This window comes from Zootermopsis nevadensis, unplaced genomic scaffold (genome assembly GCF_977971745.1).
Source record: "Zootermopsis nevadensis isolate Lab colony 2312 unplaced genomic scaffold, Znev_1.0 Znev_ptg000023l, whole genome shotgun sequence".
Taxonomy (NCBI): Eukaryota; Metazoa; Arthropoda; class Insecta; order Blattodea; family Termopsidae; genus Zootermopsis; species Zootermopsis nevadensis.
This window is the reverse complement of record NW_028259155.1, coordinates 5,665,938-5,685,582: the sequence shown is the minus strand read 5'-3', so window position 1 is coordinate 5,685,582 and position 19,645 is coordinate 5,665,938. Positions and strand designations below refer to the sequence as shown.

The window sequence follows — 19,645 nt, the reverse complement described above, 5'->3', positions numbered from 1 at the left end:
AAACGAAAAGAAGTGTTAGAACGTAACAGGTTTGTATGATGCTACTGACATGTTACGGGTACAGTACGTAGATTAACAAATAACTTAATGTTTAATAAAACAGAGTATTAAAGATTCCCCGTTTTTTTTAATTTTTGAATACCGGTATGTCACATTTGTAATTCGGGAAATATATAGGCCTACATTTAACTTATTTGTATCACTTCACAGACAACGGAAGGAGGTGAGTAGGTTATAGATCAGAAATGTCCGGTAACATTACGTAACATAACCTTGAAAGGTACTTATTTATATTTGTATATATTATGCTTTGTAGAGATTCATTTCTTATAGTTAGTAAGCAGGATGGTGGGACAAATCAGTACAATACATCGCATTTAGAAGAGTTAAGAAATACAATACATTTATTGAAACGTCCCAACAACAAAACATACAAGACTTCTCTGAGTAAGAAAGTAAATATTTCCCATAGCCACATTTTTAATAACAGTTTCGCCAAAAATGAAATAACACAGTAGTGCCTCTGGAAGCCGTGCTTTACCCACTGAATAATATTGCCATCTTATTGCAGTCAAGGATGTATGATGTACAATATAAAGCCATCGTGCAAACTGCACATTCAAATGATGCAATCCGTTATCACAAACAACTTTGTTTGCTGGAGTTATGGTTGTATAACCATTGTATTTGGTTTGGAAAAAGTACCACCACAAATTTTAGGCAAAGATACGTACATGGAACTGTTATAGCTAGACTTGAGAAATTTTGTGCGGAAAAAGTACGCAGGCATTTACAAACTATGCAAAGAATTCTTTGTGTGCCCTAAAAGTATGGACACAATGACAAATCTTTGAGGTTATGTGTGACAGCTTTCAAGTGTTTTAAATGTACAGTAACAGAAATTTTGCACAAGGTATTATTATAACTGCATTTTGTCAAGATCCTAGACATTTCAGAGGGGTTAATTTGAGTTACAAGTCCTCCAGTCTCGAATTACAGACTTGTTCAGGCCTTTCTGAAAAGTACAGCCCACAGACCAGAAGAAAGGCCCTGCTAGGAATTCGATATACGCGCATGCGCAAGATTTCGCGGTGAGTGACGAGCTGCTACTAGCCAACCTAAAAGCATTCGTTCCACAACCACTGAACGAACAACAGACGACAATCTTTCGTGTGTTCTAATGGGTTCAGCTTTAAGATTACTTCACAGTGGCACAGCGATTTAATCTAGAATATTATCACAACACCCAAGCATTTAAAGTGAATTAGGGTTCTTAATGTGGTCATTGACAGAAATGCTTATTAGAATTGTATTGTGGCATAAGGATTATATGATTCATCTCAGAATATTGAAGTAGAATGGTCCTCTTTCTTCAATTAATGCCTTGAGTCCATATCAGTTCTGTCATTTGAGTACTTTTATTGACGTGATTACATGCTGTAGGAGTAATGTAATACAATATGGTAACATTTATGCCAGTGATAACTATACAATTTGTATTTACTCCATATTTAATTCTAAAATGCAGAATTTGAAAGAATTTTGACATTTTTCTATGTGTTATTATGATGAAATTTGTGATATACATTGAATCATTGAATTGCATGACTGGGAGTTGCGAGTTTTTTTATAAATATATTTAACAGAGAAGCACGAAGGTTTGGGTTTGATAATCTCCCACATAAGAACAAGTACATCCATCTTAAAGGATCTTGCAATTCGTTTTTTTTTTTATGATTTTTTTTTTTCAATTTTTACTCCCGAGTTATTACGTATATTTTATCTGACGCGTATAATGTGATATAAGTTTTTTGATATTTATAGTTAACATGTTCATTATATTAAATTTTTGGAATGATGTTTATACTTTTTTTTTAAGTCTTCGATTTGAATTAAAATTTGAACATTTGTCTAAGAATGTTTCTTTTTCTATCTTACCGCAGTAGCAACCTGAAGATCTTGGGATGGCAACAATAGATGGGCGGCCAGCACAGTATGGCATCTCCCTCAAACAGCTCCGGGAACTCATGGAGACCCGGGGCCGTGAGGGCATTGCCAAAATGCAAGAATATGGTGGAGTCCAGGAGGTATGCAAGAAACTGTACACATCTCCTAGTGAAGGTAAGATTACGAGTTAACACTGCACACAATAAAATCTTTTTTTTGGGGGGGGGGGGATTTTAAAGGTCTAGAACATTCACGATGAAGAACAGGTTTATGAGTTGACTGACTAACTAACTAGATGGCTTACCGAACCCGAAAGTGAACATGGAGTCCCCACACAATAAGACAAGGGTAATGAGGCAAATGTTGATTTGGAGCTAAAATAAGTTTCTATCGATATGACGACAGGTCCATATGAACAGGATCCTTCCATCCTTTTCTCTGACTGAGACCTGTTCATATACGTTCTTGGCAGATCCAGAAGTGGTTTGCCATTGCCTTCTTCTGTGTGTGAATGCCACGGAGAAACCGGGGAAGCCCCCGGAGGAAAACTCCGTGTTGCCTAGACCACGGCCTTGCCCAACACAAGTTATAAATTCGGGCACCGCCGGGAATCGAACCCGAGACCCCAGGATTACAAGGCCAGCGTTCTAACCGCTAGACCACCTCATCTTAATATTATTTAGTGTTCTGTCTGACGACAGGTCCATATGAACAGGATCCTTCCATCCTTTTCTCGGACTGGGACCTGTTCATATACGTTCTTGGCAGATGATCCAGAAGTGGTTTGCCATTGCCTTCTTCTGTGTGTGAATGGAGTAATTGTTGGGATGCCACAGAGGAAAACTCCGTGTTGCCTAGACCACGGCCTTGCCCAACACAAGTTATAAATTCGGGCACCGCAGGGAATCGAACCCGAGACCCCAGGATTACAAGGCCAGCGTTCTAACCGCTAGACCACCTCATCTTATTATTATTTAGTGTTCTGTCTGACGACAGGTCCATATGAACAGGATCCTTCCATCCTTTTCTCGGACTGGGACCTGTTCATATACGTTCTTGGCAGATGATCCAGAAGTGGTTTGCCATTGCCTTCTTCTGTGTGTGAATGCCACGGAGAAACCGGGGAAGCCCCCGGAGGAAAACTCCGTGTTGCCTAGGCCACGGCCTTGCCCAACACAAGTTATAAATTCGGGCACCGCCGGGAATCGAACCCGAGACCCCAGGATTACAAGGCCAGCGTTCTAACCGCTAGACCACCGTGGCAAACGTCGGTTTACTACGATAACCAGTTAAAGCGGCTGATCGCCCGAAAAGATCTTTTATCGATTGTACTCGCCGCGAAAGTCTCGAATCCTGTACTCACCGCTGTGAAAAGCTGAAATCTTACAATTGTTAATGTTATTATTTTCAGGTCTTAGTGGGTCCAAAGTTGACGTAGAACATAGAAGAGACACCTTTGGCTCGAACACCATACCTCCAAAGCCACCTAAGACGTTCCTACAACTTGTCTGGGAGGCTCTACAAGATGTGACACTCATTATTTTAGAAGTTGCTGCTATTATATCTTTGGCGTTAGCTTTTTATCCCCATGATGATTCAGCAGGTAAGAACTTTGTCACCAGTGGCAACAAATGTATTGTTTACAGTGTAATAATTTGTTTTGTAATATATTATTGCTTGTCCTGAATTCTGAGAATGTACTCGAGCCAGTGAAAATTATCGTATGCATGAGTATTCCAAAGTACTGATATATTACAGTGATGATGATATAGGTTATTAACTTGATGACTTGTGAGATAATTTTTGCTGTAGTATTGTCAACTAAAGCGGCCCATCCACGTACGAGCCCGGCTCGGCTCGGCTCGGCTTGGGTTCCATCGAGCCAAACTCGTTTGTGGGTGGGGTGTCACGAGCCGAGTCTGCTATATCCGAGCCCGGCACACGAGTCAGACTCGTACGTGGATGGGCAGCTTAAGAACGTAAAATGGCCATTTAAATGCCGACATAAGCGGTTAAGAACATTTTGAATTGGCATTGTTACAGAAAAAGTTACTGATAAGATAATATGTTACTTCACATGTCGTCGTATTTACAAGGCAGTGTTTTACAGAGTAAATGTTATAAATAGGGTTGCCTGTTTACGATGTAGGATGGCCAGTTGCATGTATGCGTAACATATCCGCGTTATTTTATATGACCATAAAGCTATACTTTGTGAAATTTGGTTTAATATATGTTACTCTGTTACTAAAATACTTTTAATTCCTCCAGAGTTCTGATGAAGACAAATGTTTCATAGCTGAGTATTTTTATTAATTTTTGAGCTTCAGTTACATGTTACAGTGAACATTCCGCATTGCGATGATGTTAATTTTCTTCACATCAGAATTCCTCATTTGATACAGTACTGTAGACTTCGTTCGTTACCGCTGAAGTCACAATAAGTTTAGTTTTATGTCGGGTACAGACATGGTTTTAGGGAACTCACGTATTTCTCTCATTTATTACCAGCATTGTCTGTATTTGATTAAATGTCTTTAAAAGGCAAACACACGCTTGCATGTCGTATTTGGTTTGAGACGTGTAAGGCACAACATTGAAATTATTTGAAAATTGAGTGTGAAGGATTTGTTATAATTTAAGAATGAGATAATAATGTGAACAGTAGAGAGAGTTTTGTATCTAGTCTTGTGATATTGTTGAGATCATTACAGAGTTGCTCAAGAACTGTTCATTTCTTAAGGAATTTACAACAGGTGAAGAAAGTTGTCGCTGTAGATGTTACGTATGGTCTTGCAGGTCAGATACTCGTCCCATTGACACAGGAGCTCTCCAGTTACGTCTCCCATCACTTCGTCAGCGTCTCCGAACTTGGTGGATACCAAATAATTATTAGGTGGCCCAGTCAGATAATAACCATGAGAATGTTGCAATAGTCTGGTAAAAATTGATGATGGTGATGATGGAGTTGGTTAACACCTTTGAAATTTCATTTAATTTCTAAGAGACCGCGTGGTATAAAATCCCACAAGACAGTAATCTTCATTCACATTAATGTGAGAACCTGAAATCTCACATGATAAATCTGCCCTGTCATGTTTTTGACAGCGTACCATTGGTCACATCTTCTTTTTCTTCTATGGCTCTCCGGTTCGTATTCGGTCCATGGCCTCCTCAATTCTCCTCTTCCATTCAATCTTCTGTTAGGTCCATCTGTCCAAGGCTTTGATTGAGGTTTCGAAACATCTTCCTTTTATGGTGCAAGGTTGTTAGTCTTGCGACCAAACCCCGACCTGGAGGACCAGGGTACCTGTCTTAGTCTGACCTCTCCCCCTCAACCAATCTGGCTAGGGAGGCCCTACTAGTATCTCTTGGGGTCACTGAGGTACTCAAGCCCCACCACCACGACAAGGTGCAGGTACCATTAGGTGGGGACCATTGGTCACATCGGCTGACTGAAAACGAGCGTCGTTCGGCAGTAATGTCTTCTGGCATTCCTCTGAACAGTGGCATAACAGGGCACTGATTTTGGCTTAAGGTTCAGGAATCATTGTGATATCAGCATTGGATTACTACAAAAACCGCAGTGATTTACATATGAAACCACTTGCATGTTTGTGTATGTCAATATTTGTTCAAAACGCATCGCTCTGATGTAAATTTGTTGCCGTGTGAGTGAAAACTAAATTTCCAAAGTTATTTTCTTTCTGGTGAGCAGTGTCATCCATATTTTATCAGATTTAGGAAGCTGACGCTTTCTTGACAAATATAGTACTGTGTGGTGTAACTTTTTAATTCTATTTGTAATGTTAATTAAAATGCATATGTATGAGGCTTTTATTAGAGTTTGCGAGGTAAACATTTATCTGACGCTTCTCAAGTTCAAAGTGGGCTAAAACAAGGGGATGTTTTATTACCATTGCTTTTTAATTTTTGTTTACGCGATGCCATCAGGAAAACCCGTGAGAGTTGAGAGATTGAGAATGACTAAATTATTTATTTGTATATTGTGATATAGTAATATTAATTTATTAGTAAAATTAATTGATGGGATAGAATATAAATACAATGAAATACCACTCAAATTTGCTATAGCGCAATACATAATTTGCCCAGTAGTGTAAATCAATAAAAGTTTGACATTTTAATCTGAGTCGTGAAAGAATCATTAAATAACCGTAAGTAAGTATGTCAGTGTGACACAAAATCAAGAACAAATTTATTATAATGTTTTAAATTTGAGTGTCTGAGAATAATAGTATAATAGAAATGAAGTTTACATTTATATTAGGAAAATAATAAATTCCGGAAATGTTTGTTATTTTTAGTTCAGAAATTATCCTTCCAGTGACTTTCTAAAAGATTAAAGATTTAGATGTACGAAATAGTAATTTTGCCATTTGTTTTCTCTGGGTTTGGTTGATTGTATATATTGATGGAAGAGTAAAGTTACGGATGTTTAAAAATGAAGTTTCGTGAACATATTCGTTTTCAAAGAGGATGAAGTTAGTGTGGAATTCATTTAGAATTTGCATAACGGGAACCTGTGTTTAATACACGATAGCCTATCTAGTAGTGTTAGTGTGATGGGCTGGACATGTGGCTAGGATGGGCACGACAGATCATGTATACAGGATGGTAGTTTGAGAAACTGATAACATCACGTAGAAGACTGGAAAGGAGATTGTAAGATAGCATTAAGATGGATCTTCAAGAGAGAGGTTGTGAGAATGAGAGGTAGTTAGAATTATCTTAGGATTACGTCCAGTGGTATGCGTCGTTATTAGCAGCGACGAAGCTTTGGCTGTGCTGTCACAGAGTTAAGTAGGTGGACGCTGCAAATGCGGCAAAATAATAATTACTGTTTAAATGTTTTATCTTTTAATGATGGACATAACATGTTCTTTTATTTGTGTTTATAAGTTTTTACCATTGAAGATGTTTTGTCACACAGTTATATAAGATGCCTCTATGTGCGACCAGACCAATGTTGACCAAAACATGTAGTGGTAAAAACAAGAGAAAATAATAAAGCTGTGTAGACAGATATTTGCTGTTTAATAATATTACATTTCATTTAATGCTGTGTCTTCTGCAAAAAGAAGAGTTTATTGTAATTGTAAGGTCTTGTTTTGTTTGATATTACAATAATTGAAGTTTATCGGAAACTGAAATTACGTTGAAGATTTCTGTCTTCTGCGTTGTTGCGCTGTGTAGTCTGGTCGATGCGATCGCCCTGATGACGGAGGCAGTATGACCTCTGAAACGTTGGTAACCATCGACCATACTACGGCGCAACAACCCAGAAGACAGAAATCTTCATACTCACCGCTGCGAAAACCTCAAATCTTACATGAAGTTGTTCTTATTGAGTGATTCTTTGTTCTTGGTCTTAACATTCGGACTTCACAGAAAAAGGTAATTTGACTTTCATTTACTCTGTACAAGTTGTTTTTAGTGTGTGTGTTAATGTGGGTGTTGTTATCTTAATTGCACTGAACCAAGAATGTAACATTGTTTAAGCTATAAAACAGAAGTATTTTACAGGTATTTGGTGAATGTAGTTTTCTCTAAAGGAATCAGAATATGCAGTTTCAAATTATGTCGTCGCCATCCTGTGGCATGTTACAGTTTCTCACCATCTCTTCGTTCATGTTTCCAAACATTAATATATCCATCATTTACAGTGAATATAATGGATATTTTCTGCTTGTTAATGTAACTGATGTTTAAATTTCAGCCATTTTTAAAATTTGTATATTATTTGTTCTGTAGATCAGAGAAGGCAAGTACTGTTCAGTATATGGACAAATTTTGAAAGGAATCGGTTATGTTTTTAGTCTAAAATGTACAAGACCAAACTTTTAGATTAGTGAGAATGGAAAGTGAATGAAAGTTTCATAACACTGGGGCATTTGATGGTTTTTTTTAAAAAAAAATATGCAATGTGTTGTGAAGGAGACAGAATTTTTTTATGTTCAATTGTTGCGTAAGGTTCTTTGACATTGCTGGAGGTTAGACTTAATGGTTTTCTTGAGAATTCACTAATGATGAGTACTGAAATAATACGGGTATATAAAATTGTGTTATTCAGTGTTATTCCACCAATATGGTACCATGGACCCTCCCCTAAATTGTCATACATTTTTATTAAATAGAATACAGACTCGGGGTCCGCAGTGGCTGCGCAGTCTGAGGCGTGGGCCTTGTGCTGCTTGCTCGCGGGTCAAATCCCACTCAAACCATGGATGTTTTTCTGTATTGTGTTGTCCTGTGTATAGGTACAGGCCTTGCGACGGACCGATCCCCCGTCCAAGGAGTCCTACCGAATGTCCACAGATCAAGCGAACTAAAAAAAAAAAATTTGGGACCCGTAAAAGGGTACCGGAAAATGTATAAACATTGTTAAACCGGAAATAGAAGAAGAATACAGACTCATTAAAACATAATAATATGATAGTCATGTTCTGGCTTGTGACACTATGTAGACTCATAGGTAGATACCAGTTTTGGAGATACTTAAAACTGGAAAAATTGTGCACTTTGGAATTTGTCGCATGTGATACGAGTGAACTCTCGAATATTCCATTTATATGGCCAAATGTTGAAATGTAATGAGAACAGTAAATTATGAACAGATTTATTGCAAATGGCCGTACTTTTATTTCTTTCAAACTTTGAAGCTGTTGAGTTTGTTGTAAGATTATTAATTTGAATTTATAAAGAACTTTCTTATTGCTACAACAGTCTCAGGTTTATAATATTGGTTTGTTTTATTGAAGATTCCAAGTCTGGTGAATTAAAGATTTTTTCTTTCTTTTTTATGCAGGGGAAAGCAAAATAAATGTGTAAGATACAACCATTAAACTTCAGTTGTACTGTGTGAGACACAGGAAGGAACATTAAATGAATTTAAATTTTATTTTCATTTTGACACTGACAGATGTGCGTGGCTGTTGGAGATGTGATATTACAATGGTTCAACTAGTCTGTCATCAGAATTGGGGTTCATCAGGAGTCTGGGTATTTTGGTTCACATGAATTTTCAGAATTCTCAAGCTTTAGATGCTATTGAAGATGGCTGTCGTCTGGGTTGTTGTGTCGTGTAGTATGGTAGAAGTTTACCCGACAGTTCAGTGCTTGCTTCCTCCATCATCAGGCCGATGATGGAGGCAGCAAGGACCGCTGAAACATCAGTAAATTTCTATCACACTACGTGGTGCAGCAACCTGGAAGACAAGCGTCTTAATGATCGACACTATAGGAACCTGAAATCTCACAGTTTCTAGCAGGCATGTGTGAAATCCCAGTCCATGATACATTGGCAGAGCGATAGCAGCCATCTTGTGGAGTAGATCTGAGGAGGCGGATTTTTCGTTACAATGCTGTCATTTGTTCTAAAACCGATATGTGTGCAAGAACATTGACTATTCAGATTCATTTCAGGAATTTCAGCATTTAATACATCGTGCAGTTCGCACAGTAATTGTTGACACACTGATGGTGACAATTAACTTCTTTCATGTTTGTTTATTTTTTATGGATTGCCATCTTCAGATGATAACAACATGGATGGTAAATACGTTAGCTTCTGGGTGTTCAGTAGACTTTGTTGTAGTCACTTCCCTTTTGCTCGTTCACTCTCATGTTCCAAGTGTTTTATTGTATAGTTAAAGGAAATTGGTAATATTTCTGTGCACAGGTGTAACTTAATATTGTTGTAGCAAAATGATCAGAAACATAGATTCTTGGCTCCAAAAGGATATCTGAAAACAATATATACTTTGAAGACTTTGTGGGGAGGATTGTTATGGATGTGTACAGATATAATTTTGTCAAAATGTAGTGTATGGTTTTGGGACAGGATTCCGCTATGTTTAGGTGTGCTTGTGACTTGACACCCCCCCCCCCCCCCTCCACCTGTGAGACAACTTGGATGTATTATTACACTTAATGGCTTAGAAAGTTAATTGGTCTCTCCAGGGTTCTGTTTGTGATCCTCAGAATTTTGAAATCTGTCTTAATTCTCTTTAATAATTTAAGACGCTGCAGGCATTTTGGCATAAACATGGTAAAGGCTGCTTTGTTGGAAAGAACAGTGGAACTGTGAATCACCGTAGATGGCCGTCTTCTGGGTTGTAGCATTGTGTGGTTTGGTATAAGTTTACCAGTGTTTTAGGGGTCCCATGAGTCATTGCCCTGATGATGGAGGCAGTAAGGACCTCTGAAACGTTGGTTAACTTTTGCCAGACTACGTGGTGTTACAGTGAAGAAGACAGCTAACTTTGTACTCGCAGTTGTGGAAACTTAAAATCCTGCCATAATCACCGTAATTCTCGAAGATATCTGTGTTCTGGGTTGTTGCGCTGTGTAGTCTGGTCGATGTTCATCGCCCTAATGACGGAGGCAGTATGACCTCTAAAACGTTGGTTAACATCGACCAGACTACACAGCGCAACAACCCAGAAGACAGAAATCTTCAGACTCACAGCTGTGAAAACCTCAAATCTTACACCGTAATTCTCCTTTTCTCTCCTCGCCAACAAATTGAGCCTTGGACCTTTTAATTTCTGAGCCATTGTAGGTATATTTTGTGGTGATATCTTGTTAGCACTGTGGCACCCACATATATAAATTTCACTCTTGACTAAATTTTCTATTAAGACTTCTTTGGGTAGTAGAATGTGTGTGTAGAATATGTTTTTAGTATTCCACCTTGTAAGTGCTAAGCATGAAATAGGTTTTGTCAGTCCGTTGGATGAATGAATGAAGTGAAAAAGTTTCAGTTGTGCTTAGGATAATGTTGTTGTTTTATAATACTGTTGTTACTTCATTCCACTGACTTGAATGGAAAATTGGGTATGTGTCGGAGGTATGATCAGTGTGCTGGTGTGGGAAACGTGAAACTCATACTAACACAGACGTGTATTCAGATGAATTAGATACGTAAGAGGACAAAATGTACTATATTTGGGGGAAAAGGGGGCTCAAATAATTGTATCTGTCTTATAGATTAATTATATTTGTATGCAGTGAGCTGTTGCATTTTCTCCACACTGCAACACATTTCTACAGTTCTTCTTCCACTGTATGTCTTGTAAAAATTGATAGCATGTCTAGGAAATATGCATCAATGTGTTCATCCTTTTTGTTAATGTATCCCGCTGAGACTGATTTTTCAAATTTTTATATGGTCGTACTGTTGGCTTCATCGTTTTACCGTACCGTGAAGTTTGTTGCTTAGACTTACCTGTTTTGTTGTAGCTCACACTTTTACTACTTCCAGCATGCGAGCAGATATTATTAATGGGTTAATAGTTTTTCCTTACATGAGATGTTAATGCCACGTGTTAAAGTTTAATAAATGTAGTGTCAAATTATGGTTGTATGTTTGTGAATTGTGGGATTAAGCATTTTTGAAGGTACAATGAATTATAATTATACTCGTGCATACAATAGTGAAGATCGGTTTTTTTTATGAGAGATAAGAGAATGATATTGTGAGTTTGTTTAGGAGAATTTGAAGTCTATTCTGGTTTTCAGGTAGTTGGAAACTTAATGTGACTTTGATTTTTATATATTGATTTGTCCACTACCACGAGGTCAAAAAGTAGATTGATTTACTGTGTGTATGCATATACATTAAGATTTCATATCCTTTTCTTTGTTGTGAAGTGATTCAAGTTGGTGAAACATTTAATTTAGAACCCAACCCTGCTTTCTGTTAAGATAGTGTTGTTGATGATAATATGATAGGATTTAGGTATACAATATATTCCTGCACCATTTTTTAGTGTTATTAGTGCTACCAAATTGGAAATCAACACATGAAAACCTGTAACGCATAAATGTACACTTTGTACTTCAATGACGTGATTGCATGATTTTGTAGAAGGGCCACAGCTGGACGAGGACGAAGGGAATCACGGATGGATTGAAGGCTTGGCCATTCTCATTTCGGTCATAGTCGTCGTGATTGTAACAGCATTCAATGATTATACGAAGGAACGGCAATTCAGAGGGTTACAGAACAGAATTGAAGGAGAGCATAAATTTTCTGTGATTCGAGGAGGAGAGGTCAAGCAGATATCAGTTGGCGACATTGTGGTCGGGGACATATGCCAAGTAAGTTTCTCGTTCGGTAGTTAGAAACCACTGCCATTTATTTTAAAATATCTTCTCTGTTTGAATACTCGTTTGTATCTTGCAGGTTAAATACGGTGATCTGTTACCAGCAGATGGCATTCTTATTCAGAGTAATGACCTGAAAGTAGATGAATCATCTCTGACTGGTGAATCAGATCATGTGAAGAAAGGAGAGCATGTTGACCCAATGCTTCTGTCAGGTAAGTTGCTGTACTTAAATCAGGATAACTAATATTAAATTTATGGCAGTCACTTATATCTAGTTATCTTTTATAAAGATTCTAAGTGAGTTTATATAATTTTTCTACTTTTTGATATCTTTATCAGCAATTTCCACACCTTTTTTTGTTAGCAACCCAGCATTTCAAAATTCTTCCACCTGACGACCAATAGTTTGGCAGTTAGGGACAAATTAGAAATATATTGTTTTGTAATTATGCCAGTATTATATTTTTTTAATTGTTGTGTGAATAGAGGTACATTTACAATTACAGAAGTGAACTAACAAAATTTGTCAGCTACATTTACTTGACTAAATTAGCGATACTGTAAAAATGTTTTGACTTTTGCAACCTGGCCCATCAAAAAGTCTGCACAACCCAGCTTTGGGGCATGATCGAAGGTTTAGGAACCCCTGATCTACATCTTTCGCTGTTACGGGTAGCCTCCCTAAGGAGCTGCTTCTATCTAAAAGTGGTCATAATTATCATTGATATTCCTCATCTGTGAATTACTGATGAGTACTGTTGTTGGTCTCTAGATGTCACCTGTAACATAGTCAGTTTATTAAACCATATATCACAATACCACTCACATTACAGCATGCTTATTGATTCAAATGTGTTAATGCTTTTTAAGTGGTTAGTATATTAATTAGTTGCCCTCGGTGGTCTAGTGGTTAGCATGCTCGCCACTAGACCCAAGGTTTGCGGGTTAAAACCTCGCTGAGGTCGATGGATTTTTAAGGGAGATAAAAATCTGTAGCACAACTTCCTTCCGAGTGGAAGTAAAGCTGGCAGTTCCGTGTGATAGATTTATGGCATGTAAAAGATGTTTCGTAAGCAAAATTCAGCAGCCATTTCTCACCCAAGTCTCTCCTGATTCACTACTGGATGGCTCTGGCAGTTAAATCAGGATTGAGTAGAAATTGTGCAGAGGTAGTGGGCTGGTCACTCACTACTCATAAATGCACGCTTCAAAGACTAGGAAAACCCCCAAAAAGGAGGTGGCGAAGACCCACAACTGGGTTGTAGGGCCATGAAAGAAGTATATTAATTAACCTCATAATTATTAGAGTGATCCCATAGACATGCGGATTTCGTACCGCGTAGGAAAAATGCTACAGACAGACGTGGATAATCCGGAATGTAATGATTGTGAGATACAAAATGAGACACATTTTTGAAGGTGTATTCTGTTGCAGGAACTCATGTGATGGAAGGAAGTGGTAAGATGTTAGTAGCAGCTGTTGGGGTGAATTCCCAAGCTGGTATTATCTTCACTCTTCTCGGAGCCGCTGTTGACCAGCAGGAAGCGGAGATCAAGAAGCGGAAAAAAGGTGATCTCTGTAGTTTCAGTTTCCTATGCATGAAACACTTTTGTGTTCATGTTCCCAGTTTGTGTAAATTTCCAGCATGTTCCAGTTTGTTAACATGTTTCTAAAGTCTATTTTATTACGAGAACCAAATTTATTGTGTTGAGTGCAGTTTTGGTTAATGTTGTAAGGAAGAATGCTTTTCTGCCCTCTTTACAAATAATTTCATTTATGAATATCTGTCACTATTGTTCAGACACATAAAGGCCTTGTTAAATCACATTTGGAAACAATGGTGGATGGTTCTAATACTGCAGAGTACCAAATGATTTTTATTTTAAAATTCTTAATCTTCGGATAGTGAAAACTAAATATTATCACCATTACTTACTAAAAGTCTTCTGCCTTGCACGTCGAATAGCTTTGTCTTTTTGTATTTTTATAATGTATACTTATAAAATTTCGGGGGTCCACAGTGGCGCGCGGTCTGAGGCATTGCCCTTGTGCCGCTTGGTCGCTGGGACCGTGAGTTCGAATCCCACTCAAGCCACGGATGTTTGTCCGCGTCTTTCTGTGTTGTACTGTCCTGTATACAGGTAGAGGCCTTGCGACGGGCCGATCCCTCGTCCAAGGAGTCCTACCAAATGTCTATAGATCGAACCAATGAAAAGTTGGGACCCGCAGTGCTCAGGCACTTGAAGAACGGGTCGTTCCCAGTATCCCAGTATAAAATTTCAGAATTTATCTGTACTTGGTGTTAAGAAACACAGAAAGTATTTTATTTACAAATATATCATTTCATTATCTGTTTTTATTTAATATTATCATTTGCTTAATACTTCAGATGGTACTTGGCTTTAGCATATTTTCTTGTAATCTGATGAAAGATATACCAAAGAATAGTTTTAATACATATTGAATATTATTTATGTTTTTAATATGCAGAGTGTAGCTTAAGGTCTGGCACAAATGTAGGAGTAAGTTTTAAACACTGAAACGAGGGGAAAAGTTCATATGAACTTGAGCCTGGAGGAGCCTCATTTCCAAGTTATAGCCTCCTTTTCCTTTTTGGAAAATTTCAATGCATTGTTAGTTTTGTTGCTTTCTGTCCCTGGAGCTCAAATATGGCAAGAACTTAAAATGTCTTTTGTGCTTTGTTTTGTCATTGTCAGCTGAACACATTAAGAAACTTTGACAGGGTTTGAGGAATGTCTAATGGGCGTCTAAGAGTTTCTACATCGTTGACAAATCATATAAACTGATATTTTTGTGTCCCTACAAATTTTAACCATTGTTGCTTACCGTTAATAAAATAAATTAATTTTAGAGAACAGAGATATTGAACTTGGATGTTGTAAACTAAGAAAAAAAGCAATACAATAATGTTAGTTTTGTTAGCTGGGGTAGCTCAGTCAGTGACTGGCTACGGACTGGATGACCAGGGTTCGATCCCCTACAGGGGCAGAGGATTTTTCCTCTAGCCTCTGCGTCCAGACCGGTTCTGGGGCCAACCCAGCCTCTGTCCTTTCCTGGGAGTAAAGTGCGGCCAGGGCGTGATGCTAACCACTCACCCCCATCTAGTGCCGTGGTCAAAATTGAGTAGGAGCTATGCCTGCTCTCCCCCCAACCGCCTACATGGCATATAGTGGGACAGCTCTGCTTTTGCTTTTACTGTTGATGCTGAAGTGTGTCCCAGACTGCACCACGTGTCTGTCATACCAATTTCTTCCCATTGCTACTCATTGTCACAAATATTGTGCTGCATTGACATTTTGAAAGGTAAAGAGTGATTTGACTCAGAAAGGAGGTTTCTCCGGACCCATATGTATGTAAACCTTTTTCATTATTTTGGTGAAAAGAAATTCCGTTATATTTGTATGAGACATTTATGGTAGAGAACTGTGCGGAAGGATAATATGAAACTGTGGGATTATTGCAATTTATACAGAAGAGGATTGTGTTTGGCAGTATTGAATAGTTGTTTCGGATGTAAAAACTTTCTTGTTTAAAATTGTGTTACGGAATATGAAATGGTAATTGCTCATGTTGTATTTGTGATGTGGATTTTATCTTACATTGTGCCATCACTTGTTATGGTCCTGCTAACACGTCCTCATTGCATTTTGTGTTAATCGTAATACCACGTTCTGTTTGTCATCAGAAAAGTGACCTGTTGCAAACACTTTCCTACTGTGTGTATGTTGTGTATTCCATACAAGATCTTATAAATCCTCCTGGACAGAATTCTTGATATAATTTGCATGTCTTACTTCTCTTGATTGAAATAATCAGAATACAGAGTAGAATATTAGTTTAGTTTGAGCAGCATTAGTGCCATGTGTCTATGAATATATTCGTAATTCATTTTAAAAAAATTAATTTTATCTAACCAGAAACATTTAGGTTTATCGCCATGATTTTCATAAGGAATTGGTTTTTATACTTCCTAATTAAATCATCTGTTACACATTGGATCAAAATATGATATTTTTGGCTTATTTGGGAACAGTTTGTTAACAAGAGGAAGGAAATGGATTAAGCACGTACCTTTACCCAGCAAGCATGGATTGTACATTTGAAAATTCATCATATACTAGTGTGAAACCCATTGGCGTACTGTTTATTATACATGTGCAAATGAAGTACAGTTTATTCTTGGTTGATTTTTGTTTTTAAAGAAAATTTGAAATCTCCATCATAGTTCTCTGTGTATGATACTGTGATTATGCGAAGCGTGGTTTTTTTTTTTCCTTTTTTCTTTTTTTCCCCTCTCTCTCTCAAGATTGCGAAGTGCCTAGAAGAATATGTACTTGTAACACATCAGCACATGGTCTTAATGGGCTGTTTGATATCTGTGAAAATAAAACTTACAATTCTAATGGTGATATGACTGACAGTGATGGTAGAGATGAAAGAAACAGTGGCTCAAGTAACCATTACTGAGCTACTTCCACTCCTCACGCACAAAGGAAGCAGACAGTGAGTGTGTGAAAATAGAATCTTGCTTACCGAGCAGAATTATCTCATGAGTCTGTACCACAAATCAGCCCAGCGTTTACTAATAAATCCCACTGAAGTGAGGATAACATGTTGTTTGCCCTTCAGTATCTCTTATCATAAATAATACATGGCACTTACATATACAGGTAGGCCCCGCTTTATGACATTTCATTTTATGCTGTTTCACATTAACGCTCTTTTAAAATAATAATGAAAAAAAAATTTGAAAACACAAGCCTAAATGCAGCACAGGAAGTGGGTACCTAGGCGGCGCTAGTGTTAGCGTCAGTTGCTTTCTCCTCGTCCGCCAGTACAATACATTATAATTCTTCCTCGATTTATGCCGCTTCAGCTGACGACCCTGAGGAAGTGGAACGTAACCCCGGCGTAAATCAGGGGCCTACCTGTATATGAAATGAAATTCTGGGTTTAGAGAAGTTATATGCCATCTTTTGGCAGGAGAGGTAATGATATCTTAAATACTTGTGATAAAATAACATACTGCACGAAACCTCTGAATTGGGCACTAGCTAGTTCAGGGCACAAATGCTTGTGCACCTGAATCAGACTTTGGGTATGCCAGTGGGTTAATGTGTTCGTAATTTTGCTCGTATTTGAATATTATTAGATTTTGGTTGTTTCCATATGCATCGTACTTCCTTATGTAACACTGCACTTGAAACTTTAAATACATTTGTGCACATGAAACTTGAAATTAGCAGAGAATACATTAATTTTATACGTCTAATATACATCTATTGAAATGTTTCAGTAGACGTGTGTTAGAATGTAGCAGCTTTACGTAAATTATGCAGTGTGTCAGATCTTATCAGAAGTTGTAATTTGGTATAAGTTACATGTAGATGTAAATTGCAGAGTTGTGTTTCAACTGCAAAGAATTGTATATGTAACTTTCTGAAAGTGGTCACAGGTAATATGCACCAAATGTAAGTGAAATAGTTGCGAAGTGTAGCGCTTTCCTTGATCTTGTAAAGTAATTAGATGTGATATCCTTTATCAATTTTAATTATGCCCTACCATCTGTGTCTTCGTCTCAGAAGTGGTCTCTTACCTTCGAGTTTTACGCATCTTATTCTTGATGTGTTACCGTGTTGCTTGTTGTTGGTTCCTTTGGTATGAATTGTGCCTAACACATAAATTGTTAATGGTGCATATCTTGTCATTAGGTGGGCTGGTTTCCGTGACTTTTGTTTGCTCGAGGCACCATTTTTCCTAAGGCTGGCCCTGATGTTGATTATCTGTTTTCTCATGCTGTAAAGTTGTTAGGCCTGATATGGACTGTAACTTTTTCTTTCCTTCTTTTGACAGCTTGGCAATGCTTTACAGCAGTGGTCCCCAACCTTTTTGTGCCTACGGGCACATTTGAGAGTTTATGAGATCGTGGCGGGCACCAACCATTTAACAAAGCCAAATTTTCTTTTCTCTGGACAAATAAGATATAGACACCAAATAATACACAAAACAACACGACGTTTAATGATACAAGAAACCATGCAATCAAAAATACGTAGTTTTATAAGTACAATTATTATTACTCAAGTGGGAAGTTAGTGTGATGTTTGACACTGCATTTCGGCCAGTTTTTCAAATTTGGGAGTGTAGGATGATGTTGCTGCTCGCAAGCAATCGTCAAGATGGGCATCAGTAAGTCAAAATTTGTGCTTTGATTTTATAATGTTCATGGTTAAATGGCCTTCATTATTCAGTATAACCTCTTTCCGTAACAACGCGGGCACCAAAAAAAAGCCATGGCGCTTGCGGGCACCGCGTTGTGGACCACTGCTTTACATCAACCTAGTGAGATCAGGTCTTGAATATGGTTCAGTTGTATGGAATTCTTTTACCACCAATTGCTACAAAGAAATGTTTATTATCCAATGGTTTGCTACTTTGTGTTGCAACAGATTTTTTTAAAATTATAATGCTTACAGTTATGAATGTTTCTTGGATAACTTAAAATGGTATACATATGTGAGAGATGGCATTATTTTGAGGTCTTACATACAAGGAACATTTATAACAGTTTTATAACTTGTCCATTGCTTGTAGAAGCTGTTGGTGTTTAAGTTTGTGTCAAAATTAAGAGACATAAGTACATTTTCTGCTTCATTTTCACATAGTGAATGCATTTTGTTGACTGTGTCTTAGCTGCAGATGGGGTGTGTGATAACGTGTTTGATAATAAATTTCTGAATATTAATCTTTTGCTTAATTTGGTTAATCGGTAATTACCATATTGTATCACCTTCAGTTTTGTTATAAAGTTTATGGTGCGGTGCAGATACTAAATTAGTCCAGCGTGTACTGTGCACTAGAAAGTTTCATATGAATTAATTCTTTGTATGTATTGTTTAGTTCTCTATAATTGTAATTGGTTCCTGTAGCTGCTGAGTTAGCACATTAGAGTAAAGCATTGAAATTAGTTGGATTGAATGGTATTTTCATAAGCATGTCTGTAAATATCATTTTTTACTACAAAGTTGAGCATTTATGAATTTTCAAATGTACCTTTTAAATTCACAAACCAGTTTATGTGAACCACTTTAAAATTGACTTTCCATTCTTCTAAATCTGTCAGTGACAATTGTTTATTGGTGTTTCTTTGAATGAAATGGCTTCCAATGTGGACCAGGTGTTGAGATGTGTGATATTGATTTGTTTTTGTGTTTGTAATACTAATGGATTTCCTTTTGCATGATTCCCTGTCCAGAAGCTAAGAAACAGCGGAAGAAGAAGAGTTTGACAGGTGAAATCCCTTTTTTGATTCTTTATTATATTATTGCTTTATTACACTGTAGTTGATAGAAGTTGCATATTTTATAACAGTAGAATTAAGAATGTATGTTTTTCCAAGCATGGCTTCTTGGAAACCATTCTTTGCAGAGTAGTATCATTTATTTAACCTTCATTATCCTTTTGATGCATCTATTACATAGTCCAGCTTTACTTGTGTTGGACTAGCATAATAAAAAAATTAAAAGTAAAGCCATCCCACTA

The 19,645-nt window shown here is 37.5% G+C and overlaps 1 protein-coding gene across 26 annotated transcripts in view; it reads left to right on the top strand.

Annotated features, from left to right (window-relative positions):
* PMCA (plasma membrane calcium-transporting ATPase 3) overlaps window positions 1-19,645 on the top strand; it is a 287,318-nt gene that overhangs the window by 217,188 nt on the left and 50,485 nt on the right. For 22 of the 26 annotated variants that reach the window (XR_015536674.1, XR_015536677.1, XR_015536676.1 and 19 more), the window contains 6 exons: window positions 1,944-2,121; window positions 3,359-3,550; window positions 11,840-12,072; window positions 12,158-12,293; window positions 13,517-13,651; window positions 19,359-19,394. Coding sequence is in view for 22 of the 26 variants with exons in the window: in XM_087354422.1 (XP_087210548.1) it covers window positions 1,965-2,121; window positions 3,359-3,550; window positions 11,840-12,072; window positions 12,158-12,293; window positions 13,517-13,651; window positions 19,359-19,394 (889 nt within the window). In the remaining 4 variants the exon portion in view is untranslated. Of the gene's footprint in view, window positions 1-1,943; window positions 2,122-3,358; window positions 3,551-9,485; window positions 9,523-11,839; window positions 12,073-12,157; window positions 12,294-13,516; window positions 13,652-19,358; window positions 19,395-19,645 lie in introns of those variants that run through there. The other 4 variants (XM_087354414.1, XM_087354412.1, XM_087354417.1 and 1 more) reach the window with 3 other exon arrangements.